General features: G+C 34.7%; 1 protein-coding gene across 11 annotated transcripts in view; it reads left to right on the forward strand.

Moving 5' to 3' along the window:
* NEO1 (neogenin 1) overlaps positions 1 to 21,187 on the forward strand; it is a 247,610-nt gene that overhangs the window by 61,638 nt on the left and 164,785 nt on the right. For all 11 annotated transcript variants that reach the window (XM_082443646.1, XM_082443644.1, XM_082443653.1 and 8 more), the window contains 3 exons: positions 9,618 to 9,935; positions 15,393 to 15,668; positions 18,564 to 18,717. In XM_082443646.1, the coding sequence (XP_082299772.1) occupies positions 9,618 to 9,935; positions 15,393 to 15,668; positions 18,564 to 18,717 (748 nt within the window). The remainder of the gene's footprint in view (positions 1 to 9,617; positions 9,936 to 15,392; positions 15,669 to 18,563; positions 18,718 to 21,187) is intronic.

The following is a 21,187-nucleotide window of genomic DNA, read 5'->3' on the forward strand; positions in this document are numbered from 1 at the left end:
TACAATTTTTAATTAAAAGTTTCTAAAACGTTTCGTTTCTAAATAGGCATTTCTGAGTAAGTGTCGAAGAGAGAGTGCTGATAGTTGCTTAAGATTCTTTAATTTTTACTATTTAGATATGGTAGACCGGATATTTATATTTGACAGCCAGAAAGAGCTTTGCTTTGATCCCTCTTATCTACTGTCATGATTCATAGTCTTTTCCCCTTTGCAGAAACAATGCAGCTTTTTTTTTTAGAAAGAACTTGCTTGTTTGCTTTAAAGCATATTAATGAAGAGTAGCATAGTCCATTGCAGTGCTGACCAATAGAAATATAGTGTAAGCCACATAATTAAAATTTTTCTATGTACCACATTAGAAAATTAAAAAGAAACAAGTGGAATTAATTTTTAAATATTCTATTTAAATATATCCAAAATATTTAAACATGTAATCAGTATAAAAATTATTAATGAGATATTTTGCATTCTTTGTGTGTGGTACACTAAGTCTTCTAAGTTTGGTTTGTATTTTATGAAATCTTAATTTAGATAGTCACATTTCAAATTCTCAATAGCCACATCACGAAGTGGCTACTCTATAGGATAGTTGCAATATCCAGTTGGATATTGGTTTAGTGGTTATGATCTTGGGCACAGGGAAGCCAGACTAACTTGGTTCGAATCTCGCCTTCTTCATAGGTAGCGTCATGACTTTGAACATTATTTATTCTCTTTGTGGCTTAGTTTTCTCATTGTAAATGGGGATAATAATAATTACTACCACTAGTTTTGGAGGATTGAAATAATTAATATAGGTAAAGCACTAGAATAATGCCTGGCACATGGTAACTGTGCAGTAAATATTAAGTATTATTATAGTACCTTTAGACTTGGTCCCATAATTACTTTAGACTTGGTCCCATAATTACTATTTTGTCTTAGAAATATCCTTGTATTTTGTTAGAGTTAGGACTAGATCTTGGATCCCTTGACTTCTGTTTTGTATCAGGCTGTTTCTTGCCCTCAGTCTCCTGCTTTACCTCTTCCATGGTGACTTTATAAACCAGTAAGATGGACTAGATTTTCCAGGACAGTTTTGGTTTCAAGTGTTCACTCCTCTGGTTACTATAATTTGGTGAAATGAATGGGAAAACCCAAAAACTCTGCAAATGGCAATGAGTTAATAAAAGATTTATTGTTATGACTTTTTTTAAAACCCACAAAATATTGACAGCTACAGTAAACTGGGTTGTTGTTGCCTTTCTCTTTGTAAAACCCACAAATGCCTCTTTATTACAAAAGCCTATATAGTTGTAGCAGTGAGATAAAGCATTAGCATATGGAGTAGAGGTGATATTGAATATTCATGAGTATAGTTGTATCCAGTTCAGAGTTATTTAGAATGTGTTTCAAATTAGATTACTCTCCATTTTTGTATTAGGTCAGAATAACTGTAGATGATTGGAAAGAAAGTATTTAATGAAGTTTTACGAAGGAGATATCCTGTTTAAAAAAAACTTGACAATTTATTGTGATAAAACATTTTGTAGTCAGAACACTAGTAACATACTGCTCATGGTAGAAAAGTGTGAACCATAACAATCAAAGAAGTATTGAATTACAGTGTAAAACTGTCACCATTCAGATCTTTGGATTCACCTCCAAGTTAATATTTGCATTATATTATCATTGAGCTTACATTTTCTTCAGTATAATATGCAAAAATGGAACTGAAAAAAACTCTTGTTTGAGAAATTCAGAAGACCCATCAAGTACTGGGTGAGATGTATTACTCTTAGGACAATCTTCTGGCCACAAATAACAAAAAATTGCTTATAAAATATTTAGATAACTATCTAAACATGAAGGTTTATATAGTTAATAGAAGTTCTATATAGTTAATATAAAAATTATTATATTTTTCTCATCTAGCAGAATGAAAACTGACCAATTCAGATTTTCCCTCTATTTTGATGTGTAATATAAGTATTGCTAATATTGTTGGCATGTTAACTATTATTAACATACTTTTTTCTAAGAATTAGAGAGTTTTCAGGTAACTGTTCATAACATTAGTGGTATTGTTTGTAGGTTATCAGATTGTACCTAGTCTTCTTGCTGATCACGTGGAAGTTATAAGGTATTAATATTATTTATTTATGACACTTTAAAAAGTGATACTAAAACATTTTTACAAAGGACAATTTGAAATCATCTAAATATAAAATTTTTGAGAATGAGGCTGATCTTAAAAAACAGTGGAGATTTGATGTTATGCAGAGTCACTCAGAATCACTAATACTGAATTCCATCTTGGCCCACCCACCCTTCAAACCTGTAGGATTCTGAAAAGGGTACAAACAAACAAAACACAAAAACAAACCAAGGTACAAATAGAAAGAAGCAGTGACAAACCAGGGGTCACTTTAATACTCTCTTGTAGTCTCGCCTTCTAGTTGGGAAGATAGGCCTTAAAAACAAAGTTAATTGCTGAGAAGAGCACATGTAGGGCAGAATAAAAGACTTTTTCAGAGAGAGTTGTCAGGGAAGGCCTCTGTAGAAGTGACAGTTGGGTTGAAACGTGAAGGATGAGAAAAAGCTAGCCCTGTGACAGTAGAGTGGTGTGAAGCTGGTGTTCAGGCAGAGGGAGAGCAAATGCAAAGACTTCAGCACTGGAAAGAAAACTGCTTGTTCAAGAAATTGAATTATGTGGCCAGAGTTTATTGAGTTAGAAGGAGTGTGATGTAAGATTAGGCTGTACAGAGGCAGGAACCAGATCCTGTAGCCCTTCTGAATGCCGTGGTAATGAATTTGGATTTTATATTAGCTGTAATAGGGAGCTGTTGAAAGATTAGGCAGAGAAGAAAGATGATCAAACTTGAGTTTTAAGATCACTTCACATAATTTTATACATAATTGTCAAAATGTAACTAAAAGTAGAAAAATAAGGTCCATATTTTATGCATAACAATTTCTAAAATGTGACTGGTGAACACCGAGGTCCTAGATCTTAGCAATTTGGGGGGAAATATTGTAAGCTTTTGAACTATGAATAGTTACTATTTATTGAGGGTCAAGTAATGAGGTGGGTGCTTTTACACGTCTTCACAGAAATTTCCTTAAAAGGAAGCCATTATTTTTCCTGTTTTATAGGGGAAAAAATTTTGGATATAGAGAGAAATTAACTAGCATAGCAGAGCTAGGATTTGAAACCATGTCTGCCTGACTGCATTTTACCAAAGTTTTTTTCCACTATGGCTGTTTTTGCGGGGGGAGGGCAAGAGGAGGAAGGCTGAAAATTGAAGAAAAGGAAAGCACTCTTACTATAATAAATGTTTATTGAATAAATTCACATATATTTCATTTTGAGGAGTGGTTGGGAAGGTAGATGCTGTAAATTAGAACAATCAGATGTTACCTATTAGGATATTATGATCTTGAAAAAGAATTTCTGATCCTGCTTTGATTAGAAGTTTACATTTGCTGTTTTTATGGTATATCTGTACCATAAAAGTTTTTCAAAACATATGTGTTTATCACACAGTTAAAATCATCCATATAATATTAACTACTAACCACTTATCTTACTTGAAATCCCCAGGAAAGGAGTTTTGCATGCTCAGTAGATTCAGTTTAGCGGAATAAGCTGTGTGTGGAGGAATTAGCTGTGTGAGGCAGAGGGGAGCACTGATTGCTGTATAGCAAAACGGGGTAGAAAACATTTAACTCTTAAGTGTTGTTTGTTCTTCTTAATAGATAACATGAATGTATTTGGTTGAGCCCTTAGAATGTTGAATTATTTGAACTTTCTAATTTTTAAATGTTTTAGTTATAAATTGAGAACTAGAAGCAAGAGAGCCTGAGCTATATGGAGATAGTGGACACCAAGAGCTCAGGAAGGATGAAATAGAGGATTTAGAGACTGACTGGATGGGTTGGGATGATCAAAAGTAATGTTAAGGAGTAAAAGAAATATGAAGTCCTTCAACATTAGTCTCTTAGCTTATAGTGAACAGATAAATTTCTTAGGATGAATAACATTCTTCAGAATGCTTATATTTGTAGGTGTATAAAAATGTTTGCCTACCCTTCTGTTCTGTATTTCTGCTACTGTCAATAACTTTGAACCTCTTTGGGCAATAAGACAGCTAGATATCATTTTATTTCTGCTAGTATTTATATACTATGTGGTGTTTTGTTGTTTTTTTCTTTACTCTGGGTACAGTAAAATTTAGAATAATTATTGGCCACATAATTAAAGTGTGCAGTGAGTGTTATGATTTGTTGATATTTGGGGGTGGGGGGATTCCAACTGAAATGAGTTCCCTGTGGATATTTTCCTTTCATAAGATGGAATTCTGTCAAGAAGTGTGAAATATTCTATCAAAAAGTGAGGAATAGTCTATCAAGAAGTGAGAGCTATTCCATTAAGAAGTGAGAAATTTGCAGAGACCTGGGAACGTAGAAGAGATCAGATAGAATCATTAAGCCTATTTCAGAATAATTTGTACAGTGACTCTGGTTGTAGTAAACTAAAATTAAGCAAACTTAAGTTTGTAGTAAACTAAAATTAAGCAAACTTAAGTGTATAGGGAATCAGGACCCTGGTGAGAAGTACAGGACAGTTTTTATACAAAGTCAGCCAGGGAGTGAGTGTCTGATAACTCTTCTACTGTGACAAAGGAAAAGTGGTTAAAGACAATGGTGATGGATCTTTTGAAAAATAAACCTCTGTCCTCAACAAAGGATTAATCACCACCACCAACGAAAAATTTTTTATCAGAAAATAAAAAGATGACAAGAAGAATGCATAAGCAATTGTTCATATTTTTAAAAGTGAATAATACAGAAATCCATGGAGTAAAAAGCCTTCTCCCTATACGCTCTCCATCAGCAGCTCAATCCTGCTACTCTCCCCAGGAGAAAAGTCTGTTGACTTTTCTTCCAGACTTTTCCGTCTATATTTACATTTAATTATATACATACACACACACACATATATATATACCTGTGTACATATATTTTAATGTAAGTGGGGTCATCTTATACACATTTTAAAACTTGAGTGTTTTTTATTTAACAAATATATGTATTTTGACAATCATTCAGTCTAAGTATATGAATATACCCCAGACTTTTCATATTGTCCCCTCCTATGTACACTAAATATAAAGATGAAAATAGCTTTATTTCTGTTTAAAGAAACAATACTATTTTTAATGTAAAATATTCAGACAGTACCAAAGATGAAAGAAATAGTTAAAAAGCAACAGAAATCTCACCACACTGAGATGATCCCCATTTTGGTGACTAGTTAAGTCTATCCCTTTAAGTATTCACACAAGTGTAAACATACACCCATATCTACCACATACATGTTTATAATATTTATCAGTGGATTACATACAAGCTGATTTTTATCACAAAATTGTTTTACTTGTGCTTGGGGATTTTTATCCTCCCTCCCTATCCCCCCATCCCCCACCAGTCCCCTCCCATCTTTCCCCTCCCAGTAACAGGTCGTAACAACCTGGTGTATACTTTCCTATGTTTCTCAGTGCTCCTACAATCATATGCATATGTCTGCATTGTTCATTTTTCACAGAACTCATTTCAGATCAATTGAAACATAGCTTACTCGTTTTTTGCTTGCTAAATATTCTAAGGCAGGAATCAGTAAACTACAGCCAATGGATCAAATCCATCCTGCTGACTGTTTTTGTAAATAAAGTTTTATTGGAACACAGTTTCACCCATTTTTCTGTTGAGTGGTGTGACCTTTTAAATTTTTTATCTGTTATATGTGATATATTTTCCTCCAGTCTGGTCTCTTTTGCTTTGTTATGATATTTTGCCATACAAGAGTTTTTTTGTTTTGTTTTGTTTTTTAATTTAAACATAGTGAAGTAAAGCAGATCTATCTTTTCTAGCTTTGAGGTTTCCTATTTTGATTTAAAAGGTTGCCTAACTCCAGGGTACTCTCTCCCTGTATTTTCCTAAAATTTTTATGCCTTAATTTTTTCATAAGTCTGGAATGTATTTTTCTATATGTATATGAGTGGTGGTGTAGTGTGGTTAAGATCACAGAGTCTGGTTCTGTCATTTACTATATCTGTGTGACCTTGGACAAGTTAATAAACATTTCTGTGCTTCAGTTTCCTCCTTTAAAATGGGAATAATAATAATACCTATCTCATAGGGTAGTAGTGAAGATTGTGAGGTTAGTATGTAAATAATGTTTAGAACAGTGCCTGATACACAGAAACACATGTCTATTATTATATGTTGTGAGTAGATGTCCCAGTTTTCTCCTCTGTGGATAACTAGTTGCCCTAGTAACATTTGTTGAGTAATTCATTCTTTTCCCAAAATGCCATCTCTACTGCATATTAAGTTTCCAAATATATATAGCTCTATTTTGGGGCTCTGTAGCTTGTTATGTGGCTCTGTTTTTCCCTGTTTCAGAACATAGTGGCTTAATTACTGTAGCTTTATAAATACTGGTAACTGATGAGTGCAGTTATTTTACTTTGTTCTTCTAAATTATTTTGGCTCTTCTTGGTTTTCTTTGCTCTTCTATGTAACTTTTTAAAAAAAATCATCAAAATTAATGAAAACCCTGCTTGTTAGTAAGTTTTATTATGCAAGAGAGTGATACTAATTGCCTAGTATTGGAATGGAACCTGTGGTCTCATTAATACTTTAAGCAGTGGAAGTTTTTAGAAGTTATCTGGTTGTATAATCTAAAGATTGATACCATCCACTGTGCTAGGTGGGCACTGGGAATATGGTGAATAAAAACACTGGAGAAAGATAGATTGTAAGCCTGCTGTTCCCAAACTGTACCCTGAGATACCCCACAGCACCTCAGTGAACTTACAGGAATATTTCAGACTTTTTAGGGAAACATATCTGTTAGACACCATGTAAACTTCTAGGTCAAGGTAGTTCACAGTTCAACATTTGATTGTGCTGCTTTCATCTTGATGCTGCGATATCTTCGTGAAGTTGGGTTTTTGGTGGTCACTGTGATAAAAAGCAAGTATCATGCAGAAATGTGTGGAACAGGAAATGAGGATGGCAATATCCAATGGGATTTCAAGGTTTGAGAAGTTGTGCAAAGCCCAGTAGGTGCACACATCCCATAATAAGTAATTGTGATACTGAAAGATGAAATTAAAATATTTTTCAATTTATGTGTATTATTTTTTCAAAAGGGTACTAACTTGTTAAGACACAAGTATTTATTCATTCATTTGAACCTAACAACCAGAACTCTTAGGTATTTCTTTTAGCCTAAGGAATTCATGAAAAAAATTGCTGAACAAATAAGGGTACCAGGAACCAAGAAAATTTGCGACTCTCTCTGCCTTAACAAGTTATTACAAACATTTAAAGATGAAGACATTTGAAGTGCTATGTGGGTAGATTACTGTATGCCATGCCTGCTTGTAACAGGACAAACTAATCTTGCCTGGGCTTTAGGGACAGATAACTTTTCTGAGAAAGTGATATTTAGGCTGAGCTTGAGGGAAGACTAGTTAATTGGAGAGGGGTGCTGGTGGGAATAGCTTGTGTGAAGAGGGCAGATGTTGTATGAGACTGACAGGAGCGCAGCATGCTTTACTGGATGAAGGAAGAGCGATTCAAGGGGAGGGGCCTAGAGAGTAGGCAGAGGCCAGTCACAGAGTGATGCGGCAAGCCAGTTAAGGAGTTTATTTAGATTTTTTTTTAATAAAAAGTAGTGGCAAGCCTTTGAGAGATTTTAAGTGAAGGAAGAATATCTTAGGTCACCCCCTGCTGAGGGAATAAAATAAAAGATGATAAATGTAAATATTTAAGCAATGCTATATTCTAAGTATACTGAATGGATGGATATTTTTGGTAAAATTTTGAAGTGCCTTGGTTTTTCAAAGGCATTTGTAAACTTTCATGAGTATAATTTTTTCTTAATTTTTTGAACACATATACTCTTTTGTTCAACTTGGTTGATATGGCATAGGCTTTTTAAATGAAATAAAATCAAAATCAAGATAGAACATTAAACTGTAAAATATTTACATTGGTGTAATTTTTTTTGTATTTTTTGTCAAATGGCAAAGACTTTGTCCGTTTTTAATTTTATTTATTAATATAGGTAATGACTATTTGAAATTGTTAATTTGCATATTTTAACTGCCAATCTAATACATCTCTGAGTTGTTTAAATTTGGGTGGTGTAATGAAGACTTAATAGTTATACAGAAAAGGTATAAAGGTAATTTTTCTTATTTAACCATTTTTTACTGCCCTGAAGTTTATATTTTGATTTATTTTACTACAGTTCCAGTAAATTAATGCAATATAAAACTTTTTATAGTAATAAGAAGCAAATTACTGTAGGTTACTTCTGAAAAATTCCTAAAGCTCACTTTCAAGAGTTTTAGGACTTGAAGAATCAGTTTCATATTCATCAAATGGGGATTGAAACCCCTCGTGGTGTTTGGGAAAGGGTGCTTAGTCTATTTGGAATTTGTTTATCATTGTAAGTGTTGGAAAATGTTAAACCAAGTGAATATTATTTCCTTTCCTCTGCCAGTGTGTTTCATATTTATTTATAACTATTCTTTTATTATGTAATAAAGAATTAGTGTCATACTTAAATTCATAATGTAAGTAACCTATAAATAAAAGGCTGTGTAGATATATTTGAAAAAGTCTTGGTTTCATTTGTTCATATGAAGAAATCTGATTCCAACTTGAGTTGTTCACAAAGGAGTTGATCAGTAGTTCTCGTGAAAAAAAGAGGTAAAACTAAGTTGGAAAGCTTTCTCTGGCTGAGAATATAGGGTTTATAGCAAATGTTTTCTTTAAATTATGTTTTTTCCATGTTCAAAGAACTGGCTGAAGACTTAGAAAAATTAACCTGATCCTTCCAGTGGTCTTTACATCAAAATGAATTCTAGATGAAGATTAAATATAGAACATGAAACCACAAAAGTACTAGCACAAAACAAAGCTGAATTTTAAAAAATATTCTTGCGATAAAGAAAACCTTTTTAAATGTAACACATTTACTTTTATGTAGTTAAAATGTATTTTCTTATAACAGAAAATCATAATATCAAAGTAGAAAAAAGAACATTTACAAAACTTGATAGCTGTGTCCAAAAATTGTAGGATGAATAATCCACTAGAAAAATGGACAAAGGGTGTGTATAGTGAATTTATGAAAGAAATACATCTGGTAAACATAGAAGAGATACCGTCTTAACAAAGAATCATTTCAATTTTCTACCTCCTTTACATTCTGTAGAAAATTTCACTTTGAATACTGTAATTTTAAATATTTCTAAATCCCATTGTAGGGTTTGAAATAAAACTTTTACTAGATACTCATATCATCTAACAAGGTTGGATTATCTCCGCTAGCAGGGTCTTTTTTCCTAATGTTCTTCTAAATGGGTCAAATTTTGATTTCCTAATAAAAAGTAGATTTTATTTATTAGATATTCATAGTGAAATGACTGTATTTGTGTATCATACCTAAGGGGGAAACCACTTAAGAATAATTTTTGGACATGTTATATTTTCTTACAGCAGTAGTAGAGGAAAGTTTTGCTTAACTTTGTTCTTTTTCTTTATTATTTTTGCAGGATTCAGCATTCGGACATTCACTCCATTTTATTTTTTGGTGGAACCAGTGGATACCCTCTCAATTAGAGGCTCTTCTGTTATACTAAACTGTTCAGCATATTCTGAGCCTTCTCCAAAAATTGAATGGAAAAAAGATGGAACTTTTTTAAACTTAGTGTCAGACGATCGACGCCAGCTTCTCCCAGATGGGTCTTTATTTATCAGCAATGTGGTGCATTCCAAACACAATAAACCTGATGAAGGTTATTATCAGTGTGTGGCCACTGTTGAGAGTCTTGGAACTATTGTCAGCAGAACAGCCAAGCTCACAGTAGCAGGTAAGTTTTGTTGAGTAATTTATTTGTATTTTCAAATTTTTTATAAAGGGTAAATCTTGATAAAAGCAGTATTATCTTAGAGTTTTCATTAAACTGGTTACAGCAAATACACTCATTTAACAAGTATCTATTGAGCATATACCAGGTGTATAGGATTATGCTAGGACTTGATCAGTGCTGTAGGGAGTAAACTACAGCACTTTTCCACTTTCTAATGGTTTAGATGGCTTAAAGTTGCTATCAGAAGTAGTGAGCCAGGTCTTTTTATCTTTTTAACTTGGAAATGGCAAAAGAAGTTGTGCAGGAAAATTGTCACTTTGATTGTGAACTTTTATCCTACCTGCATAACCATTTAGCATGATTTTGTATAACTTGTAGTATAGTCAGTCTTGGTTCTTTATGCCTTAACCAAGGAAATGACATTTAATTGGATTATTTAAAAATCTGTAGGATACTGTGCTCTGAAACAGGAGAGGCCACCGTAGTGGGGAGCCCGCTCACCGCAATGAAGAGTGGCCCACACTCACTGCAACTAGAGAAGGCCCACCAAAAATTAAAAAAAAACAAACAAAATCTATAGGTTATATATGTATATATATAAAGAGCAGAAAGTTGTAAAGAGAAAAATTCACTCTCTTTTAGAGCATTCCTGTTTGAAAAATGTTGGAAAGTGTAAGAACAATTAAAGATCTAGAAAGATAAGCTATGGTTCCTAAGGAGGTCATACTGTTTGTAGTAGATATTATAGTCCTCAGATCAGTGTTTCTACACTTGAGAACCAGATGAAGTAAGTTTCTGTTAAGGGTTAGATTGTACAAAAATTGTTTTATCTTTAAGTCTTAAATTTATTCTCAGTGAAATGCTAACATGTGAACAAAGAATATGACTGAGACAGTAGTTTCCCATCTTGTTCCCACTCTAGGATCATGGCTCCCCACTTCCTGCTCACTACAGGTTGTATTTGCTTGTACATTCAGAGTGTGATGGCTCTTTTTCTCTTTGCAGCCAAATACTCAAAGTTGAATTTGAGTGTGATGTACAGCCACTGTAATTATTTCATAATCACAGATTGAGGATGGAAAAATAAAAGGAGAAAAGAATCAGGCCTTTTGACAGTTTGCCTTTTCTCTTTTTTCTTTCTTCTCTTTCTTTCAAAAATCTTTTTGCCATACTTTCTCCAACATGTTGATAAATAAGTTAGCATTATGACTGACTGCCCCTATAATGTCACTTAGGTCAGCTTTTGTTTATCATTCACGTTCTTAAGCTGGGCTTTTCATCTTGACTCCTTCCTCTCAGCTGTCCCCCACGTCCAATCACCAAATCCAGTGAATTCTGCTTCCTAATTCCTCTGTACTTGATCCACATGCTCCTTCCTGAGGCTACTCCTGGTCATCCCTCATCACAGCCTTGTAACTGTCCGCCACCTTATTTTTTCCCTCCTCCAACCCAGTCTCCACTCTGTGGTCAGAGCAGTCTTTCTCACCCTTCAGTGGCTCTCCAGTAAACGACATCAAGTTAATGTCTAAACTCTTTAACAGGCCTGTGGAGTCCTTTCGTGAGCTGACCTCCACTTCTCCAGCTTCATTCCTAACACTCCGTTCTGCTTCTGTCCCTGCCCCCCTACCACCATCGCCACGCTCACCTCATTTTAGGCTCTGGCAGTACTGAATGTTTTCACTTCCCTTTCATCCTCTGCCTCTGGCCTTTGTTCACGGCTTCCTCACTGCCTATTAATCCTGTCCTCCACCTTTTCTTCTTTTTCTTCTCCTCTGCTAGGTTTGTTCATCATTCCTTTTAGCTTTCATATCCTTTAGGCAACATTTTTGACCTAATATCTAAGTAAATAGGCAATTTTAATACAAAACCCAAGTTCTTTTGCTGCAAACAACATTCTGTAGGAGATTTGTTTAACCTGCTCTTGGCCTGGATATCAGGAGGAAATAATATCTAAGCTAAGACATGAATAGAAGTTCTTTTTAATAGTTGCATAGTATCCATTGTATTTGTATATATTGTGATTTATCTAAAAATTCCCTTTTTGATGAATAGTTAATGGATAAAAATTGTTTGATGTTATAGACAGTAGTATAGTGAACAAACTTTTGCAAATCTTTATTTCTATAGAATAGAATAGGACTGGAGATGGGGTGAATGAGGGCAAGAAGGGGGTGGGAAAGGGGTGGGTAAAAGGAACGGGAATGACTGCAAGTGAATACAAAGTTTCTTTGGGGGATGGTGAAAATGTTCTAAAATTAGATGATAGTGATAGTTGCACAACTCTGTATACTAAAGACCATTGAATTGTGGACTTCAAATGGTAGCCTTTATCATATATAAATTGTACCTCAGTAAAACTATTTTTAAAAAAAAGCTGCCAAAAAAAAAATATGCTCCTGCTAAATTGCCATTCTGAAAAACTGTTGGTTAGAGTTCTTTGTTTGCAAGGAATAGAAACTGACTCCGGCTGAGTCAAACAAGAAGGGGAATTTTTGAAAGCACACTAAGTAGATAGCTCATAGAATTAAATATGAGAGGTCTTTTTCTCTGGGCTGTCTCATATCTCCACAGCAGAAATTTTTCTTTTACTGCCTGGACAGTCCCCTGTCTGTGGGTGTTTTGTGCCCAAAGGTGGGGTAACTGGGTAGTCTAAATACAAACACTGTTAATCCCTTCTTGTCAATCCCATGCCTCACTCCCACTCTCTCTTTTTTCTCCTGCAATTCTCCAAAGACAGCAGGACAAACTGGCCTCCTGCTTGTGAGCAAAAGAAGCTGCAGCATTTTCTGCCTCGATATGTCAGTTACTAGTTCCTCCATCTGCTTTCTCTATCCAGAAACTTTTTGAAATCTCTTGTCTGCCAACTTCCCATATGTTGTTGTGGGTTTATATTTTAAAAAATTACTCATTTTCATGAGAGCACAGGAGGGAGAATATTTTGACTTTTTAAAAATAGAACTAGTTCTTGGTTTTATTTGATTCCTTTTTTCCTCTACTTTATTAGTTTCTGTTTATCTTTGTTAATTCTTGCTTCTAATTTTCCGATTTCTGAAAAGTAGATATTTGGTTAATTTTATCTTTATTTCTTTCCTTCAAAAATCCCCTTGAAATAAAAAATAAGAAAAAATTTGTAGCAGAGCTAGACAACCTGTGTGTCATTTCCATGTAGACTAGTTGACTATCATAGAACTAGAAAACCTGGAATTATGTTTCTCATTATTTAATGTTTGCTAGTCTTTGAAGAAACATTTTGTTGTGTTCTGAGCATATCAGAGTCACTTAAAATTTTTTTAAAATTTTTATACAATTTTTAAAGGTTACTTGCCATTTACAATTATTATAAAATTATTGGCTATATTCTTCATGTTGTGCAATACATCATTGAGCCTATCTTATACCCAATAGTTTGTACCTTCCACTCCCCCTCCCCTGTGTCCCCACCTCACTTCTCCCCCCGTAACCACTGGTTTTTTCTGTATATCTGCTTTTTTTTTAAAAAGAAAAAAAGATAATTTAGATTTTATTATAAGAAGAAGTTCTGCTCATCAAAGGCACCTTTAGAAATGAATAGTCAGCCCACAGATTGGGGAAAATATTCACAGTATATGCTTAAAAAAGAACTCATGGCTGCAATATATTTTTAATAACTACTACAAACCAACAATAAAAAGAAAAACAACCCTATTTTTTAATGGGCAAAAGACTTGACCAGACATTTAATAAGAGAAAATGTAGGTATAGCTGATATCACATGCTCAAAATCATTAATCATTAGGAAAATGCAAATTAAAATCACAATGGGGTACCATTTCACACCTGTTAGAGTGGCTAAAAGTCAAAAAGTATGCCAGTACCAAATGAGGATGTGGAGCAGTTGATCCTTGTATATCTGCTCTTAACCATTACATTCTGTGGCATCTACAAAGTATTTATGACTACATTTTTTTGGTTAATATTCTATTTTGAAATAATTATAAATTTGTGGAATTGTCATAAGAATGAAACCAAGAAATCTCATATATTCTTCAATCAGATTACCCGATTGTTAACATTTTACCACATCTGCTTATCATCTAATATGCACGTACCCACGTAAAATTTTTTCTTAACCATTAAGAATAAGTTGCAGATGTTACCCCAACCTAAATACTTCTGTGTGTGTTTCCTAAAAACAAGGACCTCTTCCTAAGTAAACATCCATCAATATTAGGAAATTAACCTTAATAAAATACTATCATTTAATCCATAGATACAATTCATATTTCACTGGTTGTCTCAATAATGTTCTTAGTAGCAGAAAAAACAAAAGCAGAAACTTTGCCCCATCATCCCCCTTCCTTTCTGGTCCAGGGTTACAAGTTTTACTTAGTAGTTCTCTCCTTAGATTCTTACGATCTCAAACCATTCTTCAGTTTATCCTTGTCTCATTTTGGATTTTCTAATTTTCCTCCATGAATAGATTCAGATTTTGCATTTTGGGGAGAAATATCACAGAAGTGATGCTGTATTATTAGTGCATCATATCAGGAAGCATGTGGTGTTTTGTTCCATTACTGGTGATGTTAACTTTTATTACTTGGTTAAGATTGTCTGTACTATGTTTCTCTACTCTAAAGTTAATAAATATTTTGTACTTTTATTAATTAGTAAAAAGTATTTTGGGAAGAAGTAATTTGATACTCTGTAAATATTCTCCATCCAACTTTCACTTACTAGTTTTAGCATCTATTCTTGATTCTTCCTGCATTAATGATCATTATCCCAGATTTAGCCAGAGGAAACTCCTTTTGATCTGACTTCTGTGTCCTTTTGATCTGACTTCTGTGTCCTTTTGATATGTCCCTGTTATTCTTTAGATACTTCCTTACTTTCTGTCACAAGATTTTCCAGACTCATATTGTTCTTTCCCTACTCCAGTCCTAAAATCAGCCATTTCTCCAAGCTGCATTAGTGGAGAATAGTATTTAGAAATTATGATTAGGTCACCATATGTACACATTGCTACTGAAGTGACATTGATTCTGGGCTCTCTGGACAGAGTTAGTATGTGTGTGTGTATCTGTAATAACTGTATATGAAATGTATATATATTTTACGCATATACATTTATATCCAGATATACATCTATCTATATACATCTATAGTTTTATAAAACTGTTAAGTTTACACTGATACCTCTGTTCTAGTCCAATACCATGGGATTTATTCTACCCTTCTGCTATTAATATTTGTACCTTGTTTCTTCAACTGTGAGGAATCTGACTCCAGTTATTCCTAGTACATTTATTTACTTGATCTGTATCCCTGTATGTAGCCAATTTCCTGACCCATGGACCTTCTTGACCCTGGTTCCACTACACATGTGGCCACACAGGCTGACTTGCTCCTGGTTCCTATGACTACATTTTAAAGTAATATTTAACTACTTTTTATTTTCTCGTTTTCTTTATTGTCTAGGTCTTCCAAGATTTTCCAGCCAACCAGAACCTTCTTCGGTTTATGTTGGGAACAGTGCGATTCTGAATTGTGAAGTTAATGCAGATTTGGTCCCATTTGTGAGGTGGGAACAGAACAGACAGCCTCTTCTTCTGGATGATAGACTTACCAAACTTCCAAGTGGAACACTAGTTATCAGCAACGCAACTGAAGGAGATGGGGGACTCTATCGCTGCATAGTTGAAAGTGGTGGGCCACCAAAGTATAGTGATGAAGTTGAATTAAAAGTTCTTCCAGGTATTAGTTTATTATCAGCACTGATGGTTTTATGTTTATTAATGGATAAAAATTGTTCTGTTAGAATTTTTTTTAATAAACACTGTTACAGGTGTGGGGTGAGATATTAATGTCAGCATAAAGAGTTTCAGTTTCTTACAGGGAGAGAAAAGAAGAAAACATACCAGACAGATTTTTAGCAAATGTGTTGGTCAGTAAAAATTTACCAAGCAATAATGTTCAGTATCTGTGGCGTTCTTCGTGGCCAAAGAAACATTAGCTCTGTGTCTTTTGTCAAACCTCTATCTTCTGCTCTCTCCCCCAATAGCATACTTTTTATAGTTCTCTTACCTCCCTGTAATAGGGTTGTTTTTATAGTTAAGTCTTTTTACTTATAAGAATCAGAGACTCAGGCTGGTTCATATAAGGGATGGGCAGAGTAGTAGCTGTTAGTACTGCATCTCTAGAGACACTGGTGAGCAAGAGTTCTTGGATCTTTGTGATGCTCCCGCATTTTAATGAACGCTTCTCTTTCTGTCTTTCCTTCTCTTTGTGGGTTCTCATTCTTTCTGCCCTTACTGGCTTTCCTCATAATCTGTTTTGTGCATCTTTTCTCAGCTCTGTAACTTCTGCTTTCTCATGACGTCCTCTCACTTGTGGCTCATCATAGGCCCTCTACCCTCTTGGTGCTTCATGACCTTTCAGCTTCTATTCCCACTGCTACATGCCTGATTCTTTCCGTATTTCTCATTTCAAATCTGAGTTGGACCATCCCTACATTGTTTGGACAGTTTTTATATATAATCATTTTGTACGCATGTTTTTAGCCTATGGATTGGCTTGCAGAGGGAGGCCAATGCTATCCAATGTTATGAGCAGCCACTCTTGAGAGTATTCCTAATGGGCCTTGAACTGATTTTTTAAAATGCGGTTTCTTTCTTTGTCATCATCGTTCTTGCCCTTATCATTCCTATCCCAGTGTATTCTCAGCTCAGCAGCCACAGTTATCTTTTAAGATGTTTATTAGATCATGTCACATCTTTGCGCAGAACCTCCTAATGGTTTCCCATCTCAGAGCAAATGTTAAAAGTCCTTGGCCTGTAAGGTTTTGTATAACCTTAATGCCACCTCCCTCCCCCATCTCTCTTCTTACATCTCATACCCTTCTCTCCCTCACTCTGTGATTGTTGCCACCTTATGTTTTTAGAACACTCCAAACATGCTCTTGCTTTAGGGTCTTTCTACTTGCCATTTTCTCTGCCTGGAATCCTCTTCCCTCAGATATCTCTGCCTGACTCACTGTCTTACCTCTCTGCTCAAATACCACTTTATCAGTGAAGCTTTCTTTGACCACTGTTTAAAACAACAGTCTTCCATTTGTGCCCCAGCGCTTTCTCCTTCCCCCTTCATTTTACTTGAGAACATATCACCATCTGACATACTGTATCTTTTATTTGTTATCTCTCTCCCCTTATTAGTATGTAAGCTCAACTAGGGCAGGGAATTTTGTCTGCTGCCGAGAATGGTAACTGGCACATAGAAGCCAATAAATATTTGTACAGATTTGTTTGTTTTGATCAAAATTTGATTAATTCTAGGTAAATAGTTCAAGGTGAAAAAGAACTATTGCTATATAGCGATGTCTTCCTGCCTACTTCCTGACTTGCTTTTATGTGACAGAGGGCATATTTTTTTCTCTAAATCTGTGGTAGCAGTCAAGCAAATCCTAAAACCAGATTCAAGTAAATAAGATTCTTGGTGTCAAAAGGATGAGCCACCATGAAATATCTGAAACAAAAAGTACAGAATGTTTTGTTTACTTAAGGGAGAGCTATGCTTGTGAAGCATAGTCGTCTTGAATAATGCAAACTGCTAATCTCCTGTAAAATTTTTGGGAAGACATTGTTCTTGGTGTGTTGGTTAGGAGGCTGGGATGGGTTGATGTCAGTAATAGAAGCATGTTTTGTGGTTGGTTACAGAGATGAGAGCAGTGTCAGCCTTAGAAGCAAGGGATTCCACCACTTAATGGCTGACTTTTAAAGGCATTGGTTAAACTCATTGGTTGGCTTTCAAAGGCATGTTCACTGAAGCGAGTTGTACTGAACTATTAGACGGTGTTTACTTGTTACCATAGCTACAGAACTGTCATCTGTTGGTTACACAAGTTTAAAGCCAGCTCTGGTGGTTGTTACCATGGCTATAGAACATCTTTTTCTAAGAGTATGGGGATAAGAGTCACATCTCTTTGCCTGAGAACAGTCTTTTTTCTCAAAACTTAACATTAGAAATATCACCCCCATCTAGTAGAGAACCCTATCTTCTACCCTACGCGTATGGCCTTTTCATATGCTCATAAGAGGGCAGCTGTATGAAGTGAATACATGTATAGTGGTAGCCTGTTAGTTGCACCATTATAAAATCAAAGGTTTGACAGTCTAAGTGAGAAAGTCAAAGCGATGAAGATCAAAGAGTTTCAGAAGTAACACACAGGTGTAGGGAAGGAAAAGAAACCACTTATGGTATCCCTGTGAGTGGGGAGGATACTGCTAAGGGTCCTGAGCTTGCTTAGTCTTTTTTCTATTTGTACCACTCATGAAGCATTTACTTTATGTTATCTTTTAAAATGAAGGGGATTCATGTCAGATCTCACTCAGGTGACCAGTAAGCACATTGAAAGCAGGAGTTACAACCTATACATCTTTAAGGCCCCCAGAGAGCCTAGCACAAAGTTTTGCACATGGAAATTATTAAGAAATGTTTGCTAATTTAAATGGAATTTTCTTGTCACTTTTGCTTAAACTATTTTGTTGTATAAAGCCACACAGACTGAATAGGAATTTGCCATTCTTTATCATTAAAGTGATAAAGTGCTTTCTTAATTATTGTCTTTTGTTTAATTTTTTTTTTTTTTTTTAGATCCTGAGGTTACATCAAACTTGGTATTTTTGAAACAACCTTCTTCCTTAGTCAGAGTCATTGGTCAGAGTGCAGTGTTACCATGTGTTGCTTCGGGACTTCCTACTCCAACCATTAGATGGATGAAAAATGAGGAAGCACTTGACACAGAAAGGTAAAAATGTCTGCCTAAAAGCCTTTTCAGCCTTAGTGTGAGACTTGGTCTGATCTTATTTGGGACTATTGATTAACTTTAAAATGATTATATCTTTCATTTTTATTTAACTACATCATGATGCTCATTTATCATTCTTGAAATATGTTTATATTGCTGTATATGATTAGGATGTTTAAAGAAAAAAATGCTTTTAAGATATTAAGGGATAATTATTCCATTGGTTTTTTTCTGAGCTGCAGTACACTTAAATTCAGGCCTTAGGACCTCCTTCCCTAAATTGTTGCAAGAGTTTCTGATCCTGACTACCTGAGACGTCTCACTTATTCTCATATGCATCTTGTCGATAGTAGTGTTTTCCTTTACTTAAACAGTAAAAGAAAAGGTATTCCTCATTCTTTTGTTTTTGCCTTTTAAAATCATACCAGCTTCCTTCTATGATCACAAATTTTTCATCTTACACACCAGCCTTTTCTGTTGACATCAACCACCCTGTCATCTCTCCCAACCCCCCTCATTACTTCCTTAGGTAATGGACACTTTTCTCAGTTGTATTCTGGTAAGACAACTGAGGTGGTGGTGGTGGTGGTAGTTAGGTATATTTTGTTTACAAAACAAAGTCATTTTGTGCATTGTAGGATGTTTAGTAACATCCGTGGCCTTTGCCCATGAGATGCAATAGCACTCCCAAGCTGTGACAACCAAAAATGTTTCTAGATATTGCCAGATGTCTCTTGGGGAACAAAATTGTCCCCAGTTGAGAACCATTGTCCTAGAGCAGTGCTTTCCAATAGAAATGTGATGTAAGCCACATATATAATTTTAAAATTTCTAGTATACATGCACTACTAAATGTACTAATTTATACAGTGTACAGGTGAAAGGGAAATTTAGTTCTACCAAAACAGTGAAGTTTGTGTTTAATGCTGCTTCAACTTTTACATTTAAATAAAAATTAAATAAAATTAATATTCTGTTCCTGAGTCAGTCTGGCCACATTTCAAGTGTCAGTAGCCACATGTGGCTAGTGGCTATTGATTTGGACAGAGCAAGTATAGAGCTTCCCAGTTGAGTAATTTAAACTAAGCAATAATCTTAATTTGTGTCGTTCAGTAAACAAGACATGGAAAGGGATATCTGACTAGTCAGCTTGGTGATCAACCTTTACTGATCAGTGGGGATGCTAGAATACAGTCAGATTGTTCCTCACGTGTTCCATTAGCAAAACTGATAGTATCATCTTCAGTATCATCTGATTTCTTGCTGAACACCTATGCAGTCACCAACTTCTGCCTGTATTTTACTTCCTTTTTTCCCCACTCTTTTTCCCAGCTAAATATTATGCAAAGAATTTCTAAGACTTCAAGGGAATTATTTTAAACTTACGCTACCTGAAACATAAGGAACCTTAAAATAGGGGATACAAATTTCAAGCTCTTAGAGAAGAAATTTTAATTGGCTGCATGTTAGAACAAAGTATCAGGAATGGGAAAGCTGAGATAGGTTATTTTTAAAACTTTTATATTTTATAATCATAGAAGTACATTCTGAAGATAAATAATGATATAAGAGTTTGATTTCTTAGGTAAGAAATAGAAGTGAGAATTTCTGTGTTTCTCATTTGTTTATTCAGTAATTATTCAACAAATATTTATTGAATGCTGATTATGTTAGGCCCTATTCTAGCAGGGAATAGAGTAGTGAACCACATAGAGGTTTTTGCTCTTACAGAGCTCATATTCCAGTGCTCAAGAGTCAGGCAATAATCATATGAACATATGAAATTTTAGTTTATGATAAGTGCTATGAAGAAAATTAAGACAAATTTAGTAATTTCCTAGTAATATTACTCTGAATTTTAAGGATAAATAGGAGACATAAGATTGAGTAGACTGTTTCCAACCTTGAGTTTTGTAGGCTTCTGAATACTTGGGTTATATGGTAGAAAAGTCTGAGAAGCATTGCTTTGATATATCACTGTCTCAGGAAGCTTCAGAAGAATATAAGAGCAGGACAGTGTTGATGTTGTTCACATTGATGTTTCCAGACCCTGGCACAGTGCTTGGCATATAATTGGGTAGGGATAGTGGTGACCAATATATTTTGGTTGAATATCTGAATGTAGTATAGGAAAATGTAAGTAGGTGAATGGAACACAAGAGTGCTTCAGGTTAGATGAAGGTAATTACTCAAAATATCTCTGTTTCTCCCAGAGCCTTATGAGATATGTAGATGGACCTTAGTTAATAAATTGTTTAGATCTCAAATTAGAAAGAAATTTAGAAATTGAAAGGAAAAAGTGGCTAGAAATCCAGGTAGTAACTGGGCTGGCTCTAGTAAAAAAAAATCTTAAATTATTAGACATCCTTCTCTATCATTAATTTTATTTTATTTTAAATTTTATTTATTTATTTATTTATTTATTTATTTTTGGCTGTGTTGGGTCTTCGTTTCTGTGCGCCGGCTTTCT

The sequence above is a fragment of the Balaenoptera physalus genome, assembly GCF_965194825.1.
Source record: "Balaenoptera physalus genome assembly, chromosome: 2".
NCBI classification, from domain to species: Eukaryota; Metazoa; Chordata; class Mammalia; order Artiodactyla; family Balaenopteridae; genus Balaenoptera; species Balaenoptera physalus.